The 20,037-nt window shown below is 41.4% G+C and overlaps 1 protein-coding gene across 7 annotated transcripts in view; it reads left to right on the top strand.

The window, feature by feature from the left end:
• The window catches only part of lama2 (laminin subunit alpha 2), a 342,464-nt gene that overhangs the window by 213,573 nt on the left and 108,854 nt on the right, over window positions 1–20,037 (top strand). For 4 of the 7 annotated variants that reach the window (XM_033021242.1, XM_033021244.1, XM_033021243.1 and 1 more), the window contains exons 21-23: window positions 1,632–1,913; window positions 12,166–12,346; window positions 17,690–17,826. In XM_033021242.1, coding sequence (XP_032877133.1) covers window positions 1,632–1,913; window positions 12,166–12,346; window positions 17,690–17,826 — 600 coding nt within the window. The remainder of the gene's footprint in view (window positions 1–1,631; window positions 1,914–12,165; window positions 12,347–17,689; window positions 17,827–20,037) is intronic. The other 3 variants (XM_033021246.1, XM_033021248.1, XM_033021247.1) reach the window with 1 other exon arrangement.

Raw genomic sequence — 20,037 nt, forward strand, 5'->3', positions numbered from 1 at the left:
GTAAATAGCAGGACAGACAAAGGAGAGTCGGCAGATGTTGTTTACCTAGATTTTCAGAAAGCCTTTGATAAGGTGCCACACGTTAGAATGCTTAGGAAGATGAGAGCCCACGGTATCAAAGGGAAGATAGTAGCATGGCTAGCAGGTTGGCTGGATGGCAGTAGGTAAAGAATGGCAATAATGGGAGCTTTTTCTGGTTGGCTGCCAGTGACCAGCGGAGTTCCGCAGGGTACCGTGCTGAGGCTGCTGCTCTTCATTTTGTATATTAATGAGGGGATTGAAAGCTTTGTGGTCAGGTTTGCGGATAATACAAGAAGAGGTGGAGGGGCAGGTAGTGTAGAGAAAGCAGGAACATGGATAGGTTGGGACAGTTCGCAGAGGAGTGTCAGATGGCATATGGTGTAACAAACTGCGAAGTCAGGCATTTTGATAGTAGGAATAAAGGCATAGATTATTTTCTAAATAGGGAGATAATCCAGAAATTGGAGGTACAATGGGACTTAGGTGTGCTGGTGCAGGAGTCCCAAAAAGTTAATCTGCAAGTTGAATCGGTAGTGCAGAAAGCAAACGCCATGCTAGCATTTATTTCGAGGGGGCTTGTATACAAAAACAGGGATGTAATGCTGAGGCTCTATAAGGTGTTGGTCAGGCCATATTTGGAATATTGTGAGCTATTTTGAGCACCATATCTGAGGAAGGATGTGCTGGCTATGGAGAGGGTCCAGGGGAGCTTCATAAGAATGATCCCTGAGAAGGTTAACATATGATGAGCATGTACTCACCCGAATTTAGAAGAATGAGGGGGGACCTCATTGAAACATACAGAATAGTGAAAGGCTTTGATAGAGTGGATGTGGAGAGGATGTTTCCACTTGTGGGAGAATCCAGGACTAGAGGTCACAGCCACAGAATTAAAGGACGTTCTTTTAGGAAGGAGATAAGGAGGAATTCCTTTAGTCAGAGGGTGGTGAATCTGTGGAATTGTTTGCCACAGAAGGTTGTGGAGGCCAAGTCAGTGGATATTTTTAAGGCAGAGATAGGTCGATTCTTGATTAGTACGGGTGTCAGAGGTTAAGGGGAGATGGCAGGAGAATGGGGTTAGGAGGGAAAGATAGATCAGCCATGATTGAATGGCGGAGTTGACTTGCTGGGTCAAATGGCCTAATTCTGCTCTTGTCTCTTTTGATCTTATGAATGTATCAATCATGAAACGACTCGACGGTGCATCAAAGATGCAATGTGCAAAGTCAACTTAGTTCCGTAGTGTGCAGAGCTTCCTGAATTGACATGCAACATCACTCAAAACCTGTGCACTTGGTTGCAGTTCTCAACATATATTCTCCCAATATAAATGCAGGTTCTTTATGTCTTTACATGTGGGAATAAAATAAACAAGGACATTAAAAGCAAGAAATTCAAAACTGAGGTTATACTTTAATTCTGTAGTTATTACATTTGGAATGAATTAGGAATTAAGAGTCTGTTTGAATCTTTTATTACTTTTGGAGTTTATAGCTTTCCTCACATCTTGGAGGCTTAGCCCAAGAAATTAATCATTTTATCTGTTTGATAGTAGATTCTTGATTTGATATTTGTGTTTTTTTTGATATTTTATCCTGTGCACTGTAAAGCCTAACTGTTGGTGGGATCACAAAAACAAGATCTGCATGTCATGTCAGTGCAGTCCCATTGGTTCCATGTCACTTCGATGTGACAAAGAAGGTAACTGCATCTGCAAACCTGGCTTCTTTGGGAAGCAGTGTGATCTCAGTGGGCAGGCCCATGAAGGGAAGTACCAGGAGGATGTCCAGATGGCAAGACCTGCAGTGGGCCATCGACGAAGGTGGTGGACAACTGGCATTGGTGGATGTCCACGTGGTGCATACAAACCCGCTTCACCCTCTGTCACTGGGGTAAAAATGCATCGTGCATGCGTGGTGGTCTTCATAAGTGTGTGGATTGAAAACTAATCACATTACCATTTGAGAATATTCTCATCAAAACTTTAAATATAAATGTCAATGCACGTTTTATAGGGATATAAGATGTAAATATTTTACATTTGGTTTTGAAGCCAGCTCAAACTGATATTGTGTGACAGAAATATAGAAACATGCGAGATATGTAATCTATAGCGAGTTACGTGTGGTTTCAATTGCTGTATAGCATGCACCGAAGGAAAATACGTCTACTGCAGTGCCATCTGCTAGCTGCACAGTGCCACATTAAGTGAATTTGCACAAGATTAATACAATCAAGATCAGTACAATTTCTGTGGAGTAACCTCCACAATATTTTTCTGTTGCTGCATGGTATATTGTTCTGAAGTCAAGGCTCATGAATGGATCCAGAAGTTATAACTTTGTAATTGCTGGCTCAGCTGAGCAGTAGATGAGCAGGTGCATTAATTAGATGGTAAAGATCATTCTCGGCATTGTTTTTCTATGTCCAATGTTAGTCCGATTCACTAAATAAAGAACATCTCTGTTTGAAATCATTTTAAAACAACGGCCTAAATTTCATTAATTGCCATTTTTCATTAATTGCCATTTTATTAACTGTGATATTCTAGACTGAGATTCTGAATGTACGAGTATGCAATAATACGGGAGCAGGAGTAGTTCTTCTGATCCTCAAGCCTATTTCACCATTCAAAGAGATTATGGCTGATCTTCTCATGGCCTCACTCCCTCTTCTGTAACAGTTGTACAGAGCTCTATATTCTCCATTCTAACAAAGGGTTACCGACCTTACACTTAAATATCTCTAGAAGTTTTTTCCTTTGCAACACTTGGAGAATGAGAAATCCAAAGACTTGCAACCTTCTGCAAGAAGAAATTCCTACTTTGTAAATTCCTGTATTAAACAGCCACCCCACCCCGCTATCTTGTATAAGTGTTGTTTGAAACTCCCCTATTAGTGGAAGTAGTAAACATCTACCTTGTCATGCATCCTTAGGATCTTGTATGTTTCAACAAGATCATTTGTTATTCTTCCAAATTTAAAAAAATACGTTCCTAATTATTTTCGGCATTCATGATAATTCAACTCTATTGTTTCATAACTTAGTCTGTTTAATCCTTTCTAGACTGCTATTGCTATGTTATCCTATCTTAGCAACTCCATTGCTATTTTATCCTCTTAAATAAAACAAGCAGAACAGTATGCAGAATGGCCTCTTGAACATCTTTTTCAATTTAAAACTCCAACCGTCCCCTAACAGTAATAGCCATTTGCTTTCTTAACTAGTTGCACCTGTTTGGTTATATTTATGCACAAGAGCACTGAGATTGCTCTGTACTTCATTCATTTACACTCTATCCATTTAGTTAAAAGCCTACCTTGTGATTCCTCCCAGTGAAGTGCATGGCATCACAATTTCCTCTGCTGAAGTTATTTGCCAAGTGTTCAACCTCTCACTCAACCTAAGTATATCCAGTTCAAATATTGTCAAATCAACATAAATAAAAGCTTCATGGAAATTCCACCAAAATGATTTTGATACTAAAATTGCTAATGTTCAGTCAATGAAAGTATGGAGAAAATGGTGATATGAAGCTTAAAATGTAGGCAGCAGCAGAATACAGGATAGTCATTAGCAAAAGTAAATTGCCCTGAGAAGGAAAGCAATCCATTAAATTTAAAATATCATATTCTCCAATAATCTTTGCTGTTTGTGAAGGAAATTGCAGGCTTTGTAGTCAAAACAGCAAGTAATAAGTACATTATTATACTCTCGAAATACATCATAGAGGAAGGTAACTAAACCATTCCTGGTTTTGGATAAAACTCTTGCTTTTGAAAGAATCGGAACTTCTTCATTGTAGGTAATTAAGGAGGAAGTTTATACATTTTTGAAAGATCAGGGAACTGATATGTGTAAAAGTATGAGGCGGATAGATAAGGTGAATGTATAGTCTTGTACTCAGAGTAGGGGAATCAAGACCCAGGGGACTTAAGTTTAAGGTATGAGGGGAAAGATTTAGTAGCAACCTAATGGGCACTTTTTCACACAGATGGTAGTGGGTAGATGGAACGAGCTGCTAGAAGAGGAAATTGAGGCAGGTACTATAATTACACAATGGGCAAGTTGGGCCAAAGGGCCTGTATTTGTGCTGTCGGGAAACAGATAGAGCAGAGGATGTGAGGCAGAGATCAAATAAGCCATCATCATGTTCAATGGTGGGGCAGGCCTGAGGGCCAAGTAGCCCACTCCTGCTTTAATTTTCCTATGTTCCTATGTTTTTAACCATGGAATAACATCTGCTTGAAAAGGGTGCTTGGACACTTGGCACTTTTAATTGAAATGCAACCATTTTGGGTTCTGAAAGGGACTGCTGGGGACACTTTGGCAAAAGAGTTGGGAATTACTTTTAGAAATATCTTGATGAGCTTGAATGAGCCCTCACTTGCCAGGAACACCTGGGCTCTGGTTCCAATCTGCAGGGCGATAGAACAGGTAATTTCATGCCATTCCTTAACCAGCAGTCGGCAATGAGGTGCCCTTTCTCCACCTGCAGCTTGCAGGCAGCAAGCAAGTGAGGGTTGAATCTCAGTAACAACAGGCAAGTGGTGTTTCTGTTAAGCTTCCCTGTCGTGTGCTTTAAATTAATATCCCCTTGAGAAGTAAAGTGCTATCTGAAGCTTGAGTTGTGCTGCTTTCTTTTTGTTTACAATAATTATGGGGAAATACGTTCATGTAAAACTGTATCACCTGCCACTAGCTGCTTTTGCAGGAAATTTTATTCAGTCTCACCAGATTGACTAACTAACAAAGCAAATGATTATAGGCACCCTTTACAATCTAAGCTCTTCTAACATTTGTCACAGAATATCTGGTGCTAATGAGATTCAAAATTTGTTACATATATATTGTTCAGAGCTCTTTTTTTTATTCACAATGCTTACCATCTGGAGTGGAATGCACGAGACCTGTGCAGAATTTATTGTTTTAAGTTATATGAGCCGTTTAAAGTATTATTTCCTCAGTAAAAGTGATTGTAAAAGCTAAATGTAATATGCACATTTTGATGTTTTATATAAGTTATATTACTCTATTGAAAAGGTGCATGCATTAAAATGTTGTACTGTTGGATCATTAGTGTGTTTAATTTTTGTTTGGAGAAGCAACTAAACTAATTTGAATGCTTGAAGTTTTTGGTGATTGCAGTTTTGGAAAACCAATAATTTTGCATGGTGTGATTTGAATGAACAAGTAGAAATCTCAAAGAAATGCGTATGCAGAGTTGAAAACAAATATAATGACATACCAATTAAACAACTATTTAATGATTGATTCTATTATGTAAAAAGTCTTGCAGTTGATAATATACATATTTCAGGTGTGATGTGAGAATAAGTGTACTACGTATGTCAAAATGTGTTACCATATCGCCAGTCAAAATACAAATTCAATATAAATTCCATTACATTACCGTATTCATTTCCAGAGTTATGATGATACTGGTAACATTGAACAAGATTGCAATGAACTTGCTCCAGTCCTTTTTATTATTTGTTTTTAAAAATATTTCTTAAGTGACTGCCTTTGTAGCATGCAATTTGAAGGATGACGAGTCAGAAGTGCACATTGGCCATTTATATCCACACAAATATATATGCTTCAAGTGAACCAGCAATAAAAACAACATATATAAACAAACGTAAGATCATACAAATTTGTTGAGAGAATAGGTGGGGACTACTCAGCCTATCCACATTGCTCCTTCATTCAATAGGATTATGGCAGATCTGATTATAATCTCAATTTTGCATTCCTCTTAATCCTTGTAACCCTGCACCTTTTACTTATCAAGAACCAAAAATAAAATATTTAGACTCTGCTTCTATCTAAACTTTAGGAAGAGTTCCAAAAATGCAAGACTCCATGCGAGAAAAAAAAATGTCACCTCATCACTACCTTAACTGGACACCTTATTTTTATGACTCTTAGTTCTTAGATTTTCCTACCGGAGGAAACACCCAGCTTCCTCGACAGTTGCAGAGGAAAAAAACAGTGGGTGCAAATGGACAATGACAAGTTTATTTAGACAATGCCTTTTAAATCCTGGCGGGGAAATTTGCAAAGGTCACTGGGGAGACTTTAAACTAGAATGGTTGGGGCGAGGGACTCAAATAGAGAAAGCTAGTAGACCGAATGGGAGGCAGGAAGCAGAAAAGGGAAGCACTCGGACACAAGAGGAGAAAGAAAAAAAAGGAAATAAACAGAGAAGAAGAGACGGGGGGTTTCTTAAATGTGCATATTTTAATGCTAGGAGCATTGTAAGAAAGGTGGATGAGCTTAGAGTCTGGATAGACACCTGGAAGTATGATGTTGTGGCGATCAGTGAAACATGGTTGCAGGAGGGCTGTGATTGGAAACTAAATATTCCAGGATTTCGTTGCTTCAGGTGTGATAGAATTGGAGGGGCAAGAGGTGGTGGTGTTGCATTGCTAGTCAGGGAAGATATTACAGCAGTGCTTTGGAAGGATAGATTGGAGGGCTCATCTAGGGAGGCTAGGGAAGCGGAAAATCAAAATGTGACAGGAGGATCCAGAATGTGTGAAGATAAAGCTCTAGATGTAAAAGGGGCAAAAACGGAAAGGAAGGGTAGTAAAAATCATCTGAAAGTGCTTTATCTAAATGCACGGAGTATTCGAAATAAGATAAATGAATTAACGGTGCAATTAAGTATATATAGTTATGATATCGTGGCCATTACGGAGACATGGCTGCAAGGGGATCAGGACTGGGAGTTAAATATAGAGGGGTACTCGACAATTAGAAAAGATAGACAGGAAAGAAAGGGAGGAGGGGTGGCCCTTTTAATAAGGGAGGGAATAACGGCAATAGAGAGGAAGGATATTGCGTTGAAGGATCAGGATAGTGAAACAGCTTGGGTACAGATAGAGAATAACAAGGGGAAAAAAACACTAGTGGGTGTAATTTATAGACCTCCAAATAGCTGTGACGCTGTTAGTCAGAACATAAATCTGCAAATAGTTGACGCATGTAAAAAGGGAACTGCTGTAATCATGGGGGACTTCAATTTTCATATTAATTGGGCAAACCAAACTGGGCAGGGTAGACTAGAGGAAGAGTTTATAGAATGTATTAGAGACGGGTTCCTAGAACAGTATGTCACAGAACCGACAAGGGGGGAGGAATCTTGGATCTGGTCCTGTGTAATGAAGCAGGATTAATTAAAAATGTCATAGTTAGGGACTCGTTGGGAACAAGTGACCACAATATGGTCGAATTCCATATTCAAATAGAAGGGGAGCAGGTTGAAACTCAGGCTAGGGTGCTTAGTCTAAATAAGGGGGATTATGAAGGTATGAGGACTGAGCTGATCAAAGTTGACTGGGATAGCAGACTCAAGAATAAGACGGTACATGAGCAGTGGTGTACGTTTAAGGATCTACTGTATAACCTTCAAGAAAAATTTATTCCTATGAAGAAAAAAAGGGGTAAGGGTAAGAACAGTCAGCCATGGCTCAGTAAAACTATAAAGGATAGTATTCGGCTGAAGGCAAGGGCATATAAGGTAGCCAGAGATAGTGGGAGGGTAGAGGATTGGGAAGCATTTAAAGGTCAGCAAAAAATAACTAAGAGATTAATTAAGACGGGGAAAATAGACTATGAAAGGAATTTAGCGAACAACATAAAAACTAATAGTAAGAGTTTTTATAGCTATATAAAAAGAAAAAGGGTGGCTAAGGTGAACGTTGGTCCATTGGAGGGTGAGACTGGAGAGTTGTTGGTGGGGAACATGGAAATGGCAAAGGCATTAAACGAGTATTTTGTATCAGTCTTCACCATAGAAGACACAAAAAATATTCCAACGCTGGATAAACAGGGGGCGGTAGGAATGGAGGAGCTAAATACTATTAAGATCACCAAGGAGGTGGTATTAGGGAAATTAATGAGACTGAAGGAGGATAAATCCCCTGGGCCTGATGGATTACATCCAAGGGTCTTGAGGGAGATAGCGGTGGGGATTGTGGATGCATTGGTGATAATTTTCCAAAACTCCCTGGAGGCAGGAACGGTCCCAGTGGATTGGAAAATGGCCAATGTAACACCTATATTTAAAAAAGGAAGTAAACAGAAGGCGGGTAACTATAGACCGGTTAGTCTAACATCGGTGGTGGGTAAAATGTTAGAGACAATTATTAAAGAAACACTAACGGGGCACTTGGATAAACATGACTTCATCGGACAGAACCAGCATGGTTTTGTGAAGGGGAAATCCTGTTTAACGAATCTGCTCGAATTCTTTGAGGAAGTAACAACCCGGGTGGATAAAGGGGAACCGGTGGATGTGGTATACTTGGACTTCCAAAAGGCTTTTGACAAGGTGCCACATAAGAGACTATTGCTAAAAATAAAAAATTATGGGATTGGGGGTAATATATTAGCATGGGTAGAGGATTGGCTAACAAATAGGAAGCAGAGAGTGGGGATAAATGGTTCATACTCGGGATGGCAACCGGTAACTAGCGGGGTTCCGCAAGGGTCGGTGCTGGGACCCCAGTTGTTCACAGTTTATATAAATGATTTGGAGGAGGGAACCAAGTGTAATATATCAAAATTTGCGGACGATACAAAAATGGGAGGAAAAGTAGGGGATGAGGAGGATAGGAAGAGTCTGCAAAAGGATATAGATAAGCTAGGTGAGTGGGCAACAACTTGGCAGATGAAATTTAATACTAATAAATGTGAAGTCATTCACTTTGGGAAAAAAAATGATAGGGCAAGTTATTTTCTAAATGAGGAGGAGCTGCGTTGTAATGCAACGCAAAGGGATCTAGGGGTATTAGTACATGAATCACTAAAAGTCAGTATGCAGGTGCAGCAAGCAATCAGGAAGGCCAATGGAGTTTTGGCCTTTATTGCTAGGGGGATTGAGTATAAAAACACGGAGGTCTTGCTGCAGCTGTACACAGTATTAGTGAGACCACATTTGGAATACTGTGTACAGTTCTGGGGTCCATACTTAAGAAAGGATGTACTAGCCCTGGAGGCAGTGCAGCGAAGGTTTACAAGATTAATTCCTGCAATGAGGGGATTGACATATGAGGAAAGGTTAAGTAAGCTGGAACTCTACTCTTTGGAGTTTAGAAGAATGAGAGGCGATCTCATTGAAACATATAAGATCGTGAGGGGCCTTGATCGGGTGGATGCACCGAGGATGTTCCCAATGATCGGGGAAACTAGAACTAGGGGACATAGTTGCAGAATAAGGGGGGGCTCTTTTAAAACTGAGATGAGGAAGAACTTCTTCACCCAGAGGGTGGTTAATTTATGGAATTCACTGCCCCAGGGAGCAGTGGAAGCAGAAACGTTAAATATATTTAAGTCTAAAATAGATGGTTTTTTAGCTGCCAAGGGGATAAGGGGCTACGGGGAGAGGGTAGGGATATGGACCTAGGTATGGTTAGTATAGTAAGACCTGAGTGATCTCCTGGACAAGTGTCGATCGCCTGGATTGGGGTCGGAGAGGAATTTCCCGGATTTTTTTCCCGAATTGGACCTGGGTTTTTATCCGTTTTTTTGCCTCCCCCAGGAGATCACGCGGTTCTTGGGGTGGAGAGGGGTGATAGCGGTATAAAGGGGAGGGTAGTGTCTTGTGTTCTGTGTCTTGTGTCTACTGTTTGTGGGTAAGTGTGTCTGTTTAGTGTTCAGCCATGAGCGAATGGCGGTGCGGGCTCGACGGACCTGGTGGTCTACTCTCGCACCTACTTTCTATGTTTCTATGTTTCTAAAGCTGGATGCAGTAATTGGAATGTCATGAAGAAAACACAAACTGTGTTTAGTGTTGGAGATCAGGAAAATACAAACAAGTACCGATCTGTTGTTTATTTTCAGCTTTTGTGTGTGTGTGTTTATTTATTTATTTATTTGATTCTTTATTTCGAACTGAATAAAAAATAAAAACAAGTATGAAACAGCATACAAAAAAACAAAACAAGAATATTTATAAAGTGGCATAAACAATATTTATAAATAAATGAATCGTATGTGTCCGAAAAGGAGCAGGAAGAAGCCAAAGCTTATTAATTCACACCCCTTATTCAACTGCTTATAATTATCTTATACAAATTTAGCAGCTATAAACACCTATTTCCATATGTACACCAAATTATTTACATTTATACACTAATCAAATATTTACAAAGACATACAAAAAAAGAGAGAAAAAAAAGAAAAAAGAAAAAGATAAAACCCTTGTGTACTATACAGTCATATATACAACCCATCACCCTATAATCACCCTTCCCAATACAATCAGTATAACAAATATCCCACTCAAAATCACCTATCCTATTCATAGTCTCTTGGCATAAAGGAATAGTGCAAAAGCAGTTATGTATTTTAACTCAACTTCAAAAATGGAATTAAATGGTGAGATTCAGAAGTTGACAGTTATAATGCGCATTTACCGCAAGTGATATGGGACAAATTTCCTTTTGCCCATTTGTATTGCAGACCCTGATTGCTTAATAATCTCACAGTTTGCTCATTTTTTCTTAGTCTAAATTCCTGTATCTTCCTTAATATTGAAACCATCATTATGCACTTCAATCAGTGGTTTCATATTATGCAACTCACAGGTTTGGTTTCTTTGTCTTCCTGTATGGGAGATATTTAAAATTATGTGTTTCATCATAATTGAAGTTCCAGACCACAAAAGCAGCTATTTAGTAGGTGCAGAAAACTATTTAAAAACATAAAATACTTGGGAAAAATTGACTGCAGATTCTTAATTGATCTTGTCCATCACTGCAAAAAAATAATTAAAGCCGAATGGTGATAGGCTATGTGAACAATAATTTAAATGTTGAAATCCTCCACTATGATTATTTAACTTTATTATAATCTCTTGCCTTAAATGCACCAGACTCACCATAGAAATTAGATAATATAACTATTGTGCAATGGTGTTTTTCTAAGGGAAAAGCATTATCATCCAACGTTTCATGGAATTGCATTGTCAATCCATTAGCACTGTGACAGAAGCTTTACATTGTGTGGATATGCCTAACTGACAGATCCTTGTGACATTTAAACAAACAGTGCAATAAAATCAGCCATTTGGTAAATGGAGAGAACCGCCTGAACCATTGGGAAAGGCTTAAGGACTTCTGCATTACCAATCAAAATAAAAAATGAAATATAATTGTCAGTGAGCCCATGAAATCTGGACCTTGCTTTATGTTTGAACTTTGTGGTGTTACATTTCCACCTGAAGAACAGAGTAATACATTGCCATGATATGGTTCATATGCTAAAATTATCTTATTCTCAGATTACGTCAGGAGTCAGTTTATGTATTTAAGCTTTTATATTCATCATGCTTGCAAAGTTGCTGTAAAAAAAAGAACTCATTTTCAAGTTAAGTCGCATTTATTGTCATATGCTCAAGTATGGTGTGATACAGGTGAAATGAAAAGCTTGCTTGCAGCAGCAATACAGGCACACATAGGTCTCCTTCAATGCATTAAATATAAATTCTACATAAATGACATGAATTCTACAAGACAGTGACATGAAAGGGACTGCAAAAAAACAAGACATTGGTAAAAACATGCACAATTAAAAAACAAGTCCATGCTTGTGCCAGAGGTGATCAGGTAGTGTTATGTTGCCGAGATAGGTTTAAGATTCTGCGGGTTCGTTCAAGAACCTGAGCTAGGAAAGTAACAGTTCCTGAGCTTGATGCTGATGGACTTTAAACTTCTGCACTGTTGGTTGCAGTGAACAGGTGATGTTGCCCAAATGGTGGATTATTGGTGAAAGATGCTTCTTTCATCTTGGCCGCATCCCAAGAGCACATTGTGATGATATTAATAAACAGATTAACATCTTGGTTACAATGGCGAGCAGATATTTAAGAAACTCATTATTCCCGCATCAGTCTAAATCACCAGCAGTAATTTTACACAGACTAATTTCCTCTGTGGTTTAAACAAATGCATGCTTCTTAAACAAAAAGTAGGGTACTGGTTCATTGTAGTTTCTGTTCAATGCCTTGTTACTTAATTGTGATTGATATAATTGACAAATTAAGCAATTCTATATGGTGAACCGCATATCCCCTTGCACAAAATTACGATTTAGTGTATGCTAATCTTTGATATATTTTTATTTATGTTTTGTAGAGTGAAGCTTATTATCTACATTCTTCAAGAGGCTGTGTTCCTTGTAATTGCAATTCTTTTGGCTCAAAATCATTTGACTGTAATGATAAAGGACAATGCAAGTGTCAGCCTGGAGTGACAGGTCTGAAATGTGACAGATGTGCTGCTGGCTTTTATAACTTTCAAGAAGGCGGATGTACCCGTATGTATCTTCATTTAATTATGTTTTTAGAAACGCATTATGTATAATTAACATTATAACAGATTTGGAGGTTAACACCTCAACACACCAGTTATTATTAAAAATTAAACAACATTTAACTGAACCAGAATATTTCAGAAGGGGTTTGATAATGCAGAATTTGAGCTAGAGATTGAAGCTGCACATGAAAAAGCTGGCTAGGTAACAGAGAATTATGGAATCTGGGAATAGGATTACTTATTGGATTCAGATCAGCGTTCTTATCGTCGATGAACATGAACACTGAAAGGTTGAACCAAGTATTCTGTTTCCATGGGATTTCCATGCAAATGTACAGGTTTGTTTCAGTGGTTCTTTGTAGACTCAGCTTTTGATCAGGGATTGTTACCCTGAGAGAGATTATGTAAAAGGTTAAGAACATGTGCCCAATATTAAGGGTTACCTTAACAATTTAGGATCAGATCGTGGGTCTCTCCTTTTGATGAGGGGATAGTAATGTAATCAGGAACCCAAGAAAGAAAAGAGCTAGTTTTATTTTGGAAAATTACACATTTCAATATATACATTTCCGGCTTATCTCTAAAACTTCATGACATCAGACAGTCTATTACTTGAAGTTCTGGTTTGGGCTATTAAAATTGTCAAATATTAAATTCATGAATGCCTTGTCTAAATTATCCTTGATGTCATAAGACGACTGCAAAGGAAAGTACTAATACAGCAGCTTAAGATAAAGAGGGAAATTTTAATTGGGTGTTTTTAGCATTTGATTGCAATTAACCAGTAACATAATTTGAAGATCAAGGAATGTGTAACATTGTAGAACTATGGAAGATTGTGCTTCAGGTATTTGTGGTGCAAAGATGGTGTTAACAGTGTTGAAGTCTCAAGGGCATGTTGGGTGCCTGGACAATGTTATATTGAGTTTAATCAATACCTCTTGGGTATTGCAGGACTGATGTGCTCCACAACATTTAGTATCAGATGACTTTAGAAATTAGAGTGGTGCAGCATGATGAATAACTGATGCGTCAATTACAGGATTAGATTATTACATGAATTTAATACTTGAATATCTGGATTTACAGTGCATTCAGAAAGCATTCAGACCCCTTCACTTTTTCCACATTTTGTTACTTTTACAGCCTTATTCTAAAATTGATTTTTTTTTTAAATTATCAATCTACACTCAATACCCCATAATAAAAAAGTAAAAACAGGTGATTAGAAATTTTTGCAAAGTAATTAAAAAGAAATAACTGAAATATCACATTTACATAAGTATTCAGACCCTTTATTCAGTACAGGTGCACAACCTTTTATCCGAAAGCCTTGGGACCAGACACTTTTCGTAATTCAGAATTTGTCGGCCTTCGGAATGGAAATTTTTTTGCGTAGATTTTAATGGCTGGTTCAGTGGTAGAGTGCTCGGCTCATATCCGCAAGGTCGCGAGTTTGCGCCTTGATCCCGGCAGTTACTCGGTCGCGAGTTTGAGTCTTCAATGTCGTTTTTTCTTGCAGAATAAATGTCTGTATGAAATGCAGTATGTTGAATGAATTCCTGAATTTGTAAATGTGCCCGCAGCATTGAATTACCTCTCGCACTCATGTCACCCTAGCGGGGCTACATGCACTTAGGCGGTCTAGCTCGGGGATTCTTGAATCCCCGAGCTAGGTCGCGAGTTTGCGCCTCGATCCCGGCAGTTACTCGGTCGCGAGTTTGAGTCTTCAATGTAGTTTTTTCTTGCAGAATAAATGTTTGTATGAAATGCAGTGTAGGAGAGGTGTACTGACTGTGTGGGCAGAACTTTGGAAGTGATTGCCCACCAGTCTAAAAAGCCGCTGTGTCTCCCTGTCCCTGGGATAGCAGGGGGCGATCAAACAGCACAATACCTCCCTCCCCCTCCAACTCCAGAGGAATCCGCTCCCCGATGGGCCGCTACGGTGACAAGTGGCAGTTTGCCCACAGCCCGAGCTGCACCCCCTCATCCGCCACCCCAAGAACAAGACGTACCTTGCACACCATCAGCTTCTGCCCCTACGTGTTCCTCTGGAGTTGGAGCGGGGCTGGGCTGGAGTTGCTGCTGGCTGTGGGTCTCTGGGATCTCCGTGCTTGCAGTGGGCCTGGGGGTCGGTGTCCCGTTGGTCCTGACGTCTCCGGCCACCCCCCTGGACAGGAGCTGAGACTAGGAACTGTACCGCCCTTGCCCCCTCCCTCTGCAACTGCAAACAACCCCACTCTCCTGCAAGGGCGGTACAGTTCCCGGAGGATGGCAGGTGGCGGAGACGTCAGGACCAACAGGAACCCGCTCCCCGATGGGCCCCTACGACGCCCCGAGCTGCGCCCCGTCATCCGCAACCCAGGTTCCTCTGTAGTTGGAGCGGGGCTGGGCTGGGCTGCTGTTGGCTGTGGGTCTCTGAGATCTTCGTGCTTGCAGTGGGCCTGGGGGTCGGTGTCCCAATGAGGGGGCGCTGCTCGGGGAACGGCTTCTGGTGGTCCTGACGTCTCCGGCCAGTTTGCAGTTTTCCTCTGGAGTTGGAACGGGGCTGGGCTGCTGCTGGCTGTGGGTCTCTGGGATCTCCGTGCTTGCAGTGGGCCTGGGGGTCGGTGTCCCGTTGGTCCTGACGTCTCTGGTGACTGGCACTGACCTGCTGGTATCGCCGACATGAAGACAGTGCAAAGCCCCCGCGCCGGTGCAATGAGCGGGGAGCTGGAGAGGGGAGGGAAGGGGTCACACACATGGCCGGGAAGCAGAGGGGTGTAGGTGAGGTGAAACTTAAGGGAGCGACAATCTGCTGCTGCCTGCCCGCTGAGTTAAAAAGTTCCCACGCAAGACTCGCGATACACTGTATATCGTGAGTCTACCGTGGGAACTTTTTAACTCAGCGGGCAGGCAGCAGCATATTGTCAATTATTAACCCTCCCGCGCAATATACCCTCACCTTCTCTTTTATGAATGGGGATTTGGTTCCCCTTTCTTCGAGGACCGACCGGAGGTTCCGCTGTCACCTCTGCGGGCCGCCCTCGGTGAACGTTTTCAAGGACCTTTCTTCAAGGACCGAAAAAATGTCCGCTATTCGGAGGTTTTCGTTATTTGGATCTTCGGATAAAAGGTTGTGCACCTGTACTATGTTGAGGCACCTTTGGCAGCTATTACAGCCTCAAGTCTTCTTGGGTATGAGACCACAAGCTTGGCACACCTGTATTTGGGTCATTTATCCCATTCTTCTTTGCAGATCTTCTCAATCTCTGTCAGGCTGGATGTGGAGCGTTAATGCACAGCTATTTTCAGGTCCCTCTCTGAGATGTTCGATCGGGTTCAAGTCCGGGTTCTGGCTGGGCCACTCAAGGACATTCACAGACTTGTCATGGGGCCATTCCTGCATTGTCTTGGCTGTGTGCTTAGGGTCATTGTCCTGTGGAAGGTGAACCTCCGCCCCAGTCTGAGGTCCAGAATGCTCGAGAGCAGATTTTATCAAGGATCTCTCTGTACTTTGCTCCATTCATCTTTCCTTCGATCCTGACTAGTTTCCCAGTTCCTGCTGCTGAAAAACATCCCCACAGCATGATGCTGCCACCACCATGCTTCACCGTAGGTATGGTATTGGCCAGGTGATGAGCGGTGCCTGGTTTTCTCCAGATGAGACGCTTGGCACTCAGGCCAAAGAGTTCAATCTTGGTTTAAGAGTGCTTTAGATGCCTTTTGGCAAACTCCAAGCAGGCTGTCATGTGCCTTTTACTGAGGAGTGGCTTCCGTCTTGCCACTCTACCATAAAGGCCTGATTGGTGGAGTGCTGCATGTAGTGGCCATTTGGCTTAATTTTGTGTGTCATAAATTATGGCATTTGCCTTTAAATTTTGTCGGCCTGTAATTAAGTGGGTGGGATTTATTATGTAGTCGGAGGCATGTTTGCTGCTGGGATTGTTGGGCAGAAGCTTGTAGTTTTTTAGTTAGTTTGGAGGAAGCATGGTGGGAAGGCATATCTTTCGACCATTCGGTCCTTTCTAACATGGGAAGAAGTTTTCTAACATGCCGGAGTTTGACCATGCACGAGCTTGACTACGAGTAACACTAAGATGTACCTAACAAGAAGGAGTTTGGATGAATATCTCCCTGTTTTACTTCAACAATAAAGAAACTATTAATCAAGAGATTGTGTTTGGGAAGATTTATCTTTCGACGGCTTTGAATGTCTCGTAGAGAGCTCCCATAGAGAGCTCCCATAAAACAACACTATCTCCTTACCCCATGTCTTCTCCTAGTGGCTAGTGGGAGCAATTCCTTGAACGATATAATAATCTGCTATTATACTGCAGATATAGTTGTTCTTCTGGAAGGTTCTCCCATCTCCACAGAGGAACTCTGGAGCTCTGTTAGAGTGACCATCGGGTCCCTGACCAAGGCCCTTCTCCCCCGATTGCTTTATGAAGAGTCCTGGTGGTTCCAAAGTTCTTCCATTTAAGAATGACGGAGGCCACTGTGCTTTTCAGGACCTGCAATGCTGCAGAAATTGTTTTATACCCTTCCCAAGATCTGCGCCTCACCACAATCCTGTCTCGGAGGTCTACGGACAATTCTTTCATCTTCATGGCTTGGTTTTTGCTCTGACATGCACTGTCAACTGTGGGACCTTATATAGACAGGTGTGTGCATTTCCAAAATCATGTCCAATCAATTTCATTTACCACTGGTGGACTCCAATCAAGTTGTAGAAACATCTCAAGGATAATCAATGGAAACAGGAAGAACCTAAGCTCAATTATGAGTGTCATAGCAAGGGTCTGAATACTTATGTAAATGTGATATTTCAGTTATTTATTTTTAATTACTGCAAAAAATTCTAAACACCTGTTTTCGCTTCTTCGTTCTGGGGTATTGTGTGTAGATTGATGATAAAAAAAATAATTTAATCCATTTTAAAATAAGGCTGTAACGTAACAAAATGTGGAAAATTGAAGGGGTCTGAACACTTTCTGAATGCACTGTGACTGCCTTTGTCCCATTTCTATTCTGGTTGCAGTGTTAGCACAGTTGCAAGCAGTGGGTGTGGTTTCCATGTTCTTTGTGTTAGCATCATTACTGCTAGCACAATATAAAAAAAAGATCGATGAGTTATTACTAATAATTTCCCAACTTGATATTAACATCATCTTTCCATTTTGTTGCTTTTAATTAATTATTTTGTTCTCGTAAGTAGATCGCCTATGAATTATAAACAGGCAGATTTGAAATGTTAGCAGATTAGCTTTTCTTTGTGTTCTGAAAATGTAATTTAAGGTGGAAAAACTGAACTGAATTTTCTTTTTTTCTCTTTTGGTTTGTTTCACATTTCTCCATTAAGAATGTCAATGTGCCCATGTCGGCAATCACTGTGATTCAGAAACTGGCCAGTGTGTCTGTCCTCCAAACACAGTGGGTGAAAAATGTGACAAATGTGCTGTGAATTTCTGGGGTCACAGCTTTGTCAGTGGATGCAAAGTAAGTTCACCAATAAATCCAATTATCATTATAGACGTTCTTATTGTAAATTATGTAGGCACGATGTTATTTTACATTTGCATTAATATTTTTTAATATCGAAAACAAAGATAAAGATAACAAAGAACGTATTATCAAATCAGAAAAGAAAAAATAAGACTTTAAAAGTAGGCAAAAATGCTGGAGAAACTCAGCGGATGAGGCAGAATCTATGGAGCGAAGGAATAGGTGACGTTTTGGGTCGAGACCCTTCTTCAGACTGATGGGGGAGAGGGGGGGAAGAAGAAAGGAAGAGGCGGAGACAGGAGGCTGTGGAAGAGCTGGGAAGGGGAGGGGAAGGAGGGAGAAAGCAAGGACTACCTGAAATTGGAGAAGTTAATGTTCATACCGCTGGGGTGTAAACTACCCAAGTGAAATATGAGGTGCTGCTCCTCCAATTTTCAGTGGGACTCACTCTGGCCATGGAGTAATTTTTCCAGCATTTTTGTCTACCTTCGATTTTTCCAGCATCTACAGTTCTTTCTTCAAAATACGAGGCTCCTCGTCATGTACGTTCTTTGCTGTCATAAGGGACTGACGTGATCCGAGTCAATTACTAATTTTGAACAAAAAAATTAGCTACTAGCAAGTATTTTGAGTTGCCCCACATAAATTTCCCTCCACTTCCATCTGCCACCCCTAATTTGTTATATATCCAATTTCTGCTTAATGTTTGAAATAAAAATAGAAAATGCTGGAAACATTCAGTACGTTAATGGCTTCTGTGGAAAAATAAATTTAGTTCACATTTCAGGTCACAGATCCGTCGCCAGAACTGGAAAGAAAGAGAGGTGATAGATATAATGAAGGTAGTATCTCTGACTCGGGGAGACCAAATGAGTTAATATGGCAGGTAGAATCAGATTCCTTTGTCCATGTGATGTGCTGCTAATAGCGGGATTGTGGTAGGTGCCCAGCTGGCCAAACTGCACGCAAGTGTTGGGGCCAGAGATAATAATAATACATTTTATTTATGGGCGCCTTTCAAGAGTCTCAAGGACACCTTACAAAAATTTAGCAAGTAGAGGAAAAACATGTAAGCGGAATGAAATAAATAGTAGAGACATGACTAGTACACAAATTAAAGACAGAATTCAATTCAAAACACAATATGAGGCAATTCAAGCACAGATGAAAAGGGAGGGGGACGTGGGGCTAAGGATAGGCAGAGGTGAAGAGATGGGTCTTGAGGCGGGACTGGAAGATGGTGAGGGACACGGAATTGCGGATCAGTTGGGGGAGGGAGTTCCAGAGCCTGGGAGCTGCCCTGGAGAAGGCTCTGTCCCCAAAACTGCGGAGGTTGGATTTGTGGATGGAGAGGAGACTGGCTGATGTGGATGTGAGGGACCGTGAGGGTTGGTAGGGGGAGAGGAGGTCAGTGAGATAGATAGGCCGCAGAGTGATGCTGCATTAAAGTGGCACGCTCGGTGTCATTCCTACAGTCTGAATACATGCGCTCTATTTGTTTTCTCCCATATACACCGGTACCCGGACGTGGTGCCGACAGACAAGAAGCCGAAGCAAAGAAGTCGAAGCCAAAGAACCAAATAGAAACGAGGCTGGAACGCCAATGAACCGAAAGAGTCCGAAGACAAAACGCCTACTAACCAAAAGGATGGGATGCCTAAATGCAAACTAACCGAAAGAGCGGGACGCCTAAAAGCCAACGAACTAAAAGGCTGCGTCGCCTGAAAGCAAACTTACCGAATGGCCGCTCTGTCGAAACGCCACCTACCCGAAAGGTGGCGTCGCCTATAGGCCAAAGGACCGACTGCCACTCAACAGAAAAGTCCAATAACGGACTTGACGTTGCCGGGGGGCGGGACGTCAGCGATTGGTCCAGACCCCCACGTCCATCACATCACTGTGAAGGCATGAACATTGTCCCAAACCTCCGCTCCACCCGACCCACAGACCGCGGAGGGTGGCCGTGTGAGAGTGGGGGCTGTCCCGAGCGATGCACACCTTTGGTCGCTTTCAACTTGGTGCTTGGGTTCAGATTGCCCAGTCACCTATGGCTTGTGTGGGAAAATGAACCCCACGCTCCAGTCACCCCCTTCTCTCTCCCCTCTTCTCTCTCTCCCCTCTTCTCTCTCTCCCCTCTTCTCTCTCTCCCCTCTTCTCTCCCCCTCTATCTCTCCCTTCTCTCTCTCCCCCTCTCTCTCTCCGCGG

This window comes from Amblyraja radiata, chromosome 5 (genome assembly GCF_010909765.2).
Source record: "Amblyraja radiata isolate CabotCenter1 chromosome 5, sAmbRad1.1.pri, whole genome shotgun sequence".
NCBI classification, from domain to species: Eukaryota; Metazoa; Chordata; class Chondrichthyes; order Rajiformes; family Rajidae; genus Amblyraja; species Amblyraja radiata.